The sequence below is a fragment of the Bactrocera tryoni genome, chromosome 3, assembly GCF_016617805.1.
Source record: "Bactrocera tryoni isolate S06 chromosome 3, CSIRO_BtryS06_freeze2, whole genome shotgun sequence".
NCBI classification, from domain to species: Eukaryota; Metazoa; Arthropoda; class Insecta; order Diptera; family Tephritidae; genus Bactrocera; species Bactrocera tryoni.
Window position 1 is genome coordinate 36,774,650 of NC_052501.1, and position 2,415 is coordinate 36,777,064.

At 28.2% G+C, this 2,415-nt stretch overlaps 1 protein-coding gene across 1 annotated transcript in view; it reads left to right on the forward strand.

The window, feature by feature from the left end:
* The first annotated feature begins 425 nt into the window (after window positions 1-425).
* LOC120771818 (U-scoloptoxin(19)-Sm1a) overlaps window positions 426-2,415 on the forward strand; it is a 3,986-nt gene continuing 1,996 nt past the window's right edge. Inside the window, exon 1 of the mRNA XM_040100035.1 lies at window positions 426-975. Within this exon, the coding sequence (XP_039955969.1) occupies window positions 858-975 (118 nt within the window). The 5' untranslated portion in view covers window positions 426-857. The remainder of the gene's footprint in view (window positions 976-2,415) is intronic.

Genomic DNA, 2,415 nt, shown 5'->3' on the forward strand with positions numbered 1-2,415 from the left:
ATAAGAAACTCTAACCGAAGGAAAGCAAAAGATTGTGAAAAACAAAAGACAGCATAACTCGCTAATTTCACACTGATAACTCATCAATTCAATGGGATTTTCGATGATCTTCAGCCAACATGAAAACGAGCAAGAGTTCACGAAACACGCACACACACACACCCGTGTTCGCGCAATTCGTGCCATGCGCTCCCAAGAGTGGCACTCTCTTTGGCATTGGCGATCGCCAATTGCGCGAATCGCGCGAGTGCCAAGCGCCAGCGGCAACATTTACCATTCATTTGAGCTGAGAAGAAATTCATTCATCGAATTGCAACGAACCGCGAAAGAGCGTTCTTTCTTAGTCGCTGAGCAACGAAAATAAATAAAAAATAGAAAATTGTGCTAAACAATAATTAATGAAATAAAATATTAAAGAGCAGTGCCCACACACATACAAACCGATATACATGTGAATATACATACATATATAATATATAGTGCACAAACAAACACATACACAACTATCGCATAAACAAAACGTTCAATACTAGCGAGCAATTAAATGTTTGTTGTTAATTTGGAGATTTGTTTAAAAGGAAACATCGCATAATTTAGAACATTCAGTTGTGAACGAGCTGGTGCGCAGTCAAGTGTGGCAAAAATAGAAATTGAAATTTTTGGAAGATCGTGCTAAGTGTTATTGTAATCACATTAGAAATCATCAAATTCGAGCTGATATAAATAACAGTGTCAAGTGCATAGAAACCTGCGAGTTTTGCGTTCGATAAGTGCATTTCAAAGTATTTCCAGGAGCGTTGCGCTTCAGTTTGCCAAGCTAAGCCATAAGCAATATTAAATAAACAAAAGAAAATATTATGTCCTGCAAAGTGTTCTCATATCTGCTAAGTGTTCTACTTATTGCACAGATACCGATAAACGGCATCAGCGCCGGCACAGATGATAACGAGATCGACAATGCGCCAGAATACTACTGTGAGTGCTCACTTCAACTCATTCCATAGTTTTATGTAATTTGAAAAAAAAATAATACAGGAAACCGTTAGTGCATAAAAAATTAATCGACGAAATTTTGATTTAATCTCAGCGATTTGTAAAATATTTGTGCTTTCAAAACATAAGGTTTCTGAGCAGTTATCAGCTGCAAACTCGTGATCTAAATGACATTTTTTTGCTTTGTAAAAATATTCTGCGTTTTGAGTTTGTCGCTGCTTTATGAAAACATCGCGCTTTGAACATCAAAATAAAGCTCAAGTCCATATATTGCACGAAACTGTCTGTATACGTGAGAAGCTAGAAAATGTGATAAGCATAATTTAACATGAAAAATGTGATTAACCGCTTGTTTTTAATTGAATTATTTCTAGTATTATAATATTATTTATTAATAATACAAATTTTACTAAATAAGTTTTTCTGTGTAATAAAATTCGTAATTTTATTGCAAAATTTTTATTAAAAATAACAGCAAAAAGTTGAAAAGTTACATAGGACTGCTGATTGCTCTAAATTCATGCAGGGAAAGAACTTTTACGCACATACTTCTTTTATTTTGAAACATAACAAATATTTGGGAATAATAATTATTAGTCTAACAATCGCCAATTCATTCCATTAAGCAAATATATTTTTAATTCTTAATTAAAAAATTGTAATACTATAAGCACTTTCTAAAAATAAAATTAATAAATATTAAAATTACTTAAAAACTATTTGAGTATATGAAAAAAGTTCAAAGGAGTGAGCCTTTGATTATGATTTTTTATAACACGATTTAAGTTCAATTATATTTGGAAGGAAAGTATTGATTTTTAACATAACCATAAAATTATCTGCTTTTCAATAAAATTGAAAAAATAATTAATTTATATATAATATATGTACATTGAAGTGCTTTTCAGTGAATTTAGTTATAATATTTTTTTTTAATTTTAAATTTTTTTTTGTTTTAATTTATATACAATTTGGAGAAAAGTGAGATATAACAATTTCTATATAATTAAAAAATATTAAATATAATTGCAATAAAGTTGGTTTACTGTAAAAAATGTTTGAATAAAAGTACAAAAAATAATTGAAGTAAAAATATTTGGAAGTGCCACAAATAATTATTAATCATTAACACTTAAATAATTCACTTATAGTGTAAAATTTATCATTTTCATAAAATTCTTTTAAAAACTCATAAGGAATGAAAACTTCAAAATTTTCATACAGTTTTATAATGTATTTCTAATCAAATTTTAATCCAAAAAATAAGTTAATTACAAATTAAATTAAAAAAAATTGATTTACATTTTAAGTGTCTCATAAATTTGAAAAGTAGGAAACCCTTAATTGCAAAAAAATGTAAAATAAAAAAAAAAAAATTAATTAAGTTAATATTTAAACATTAAAAACTTTGTTTAAATTAAA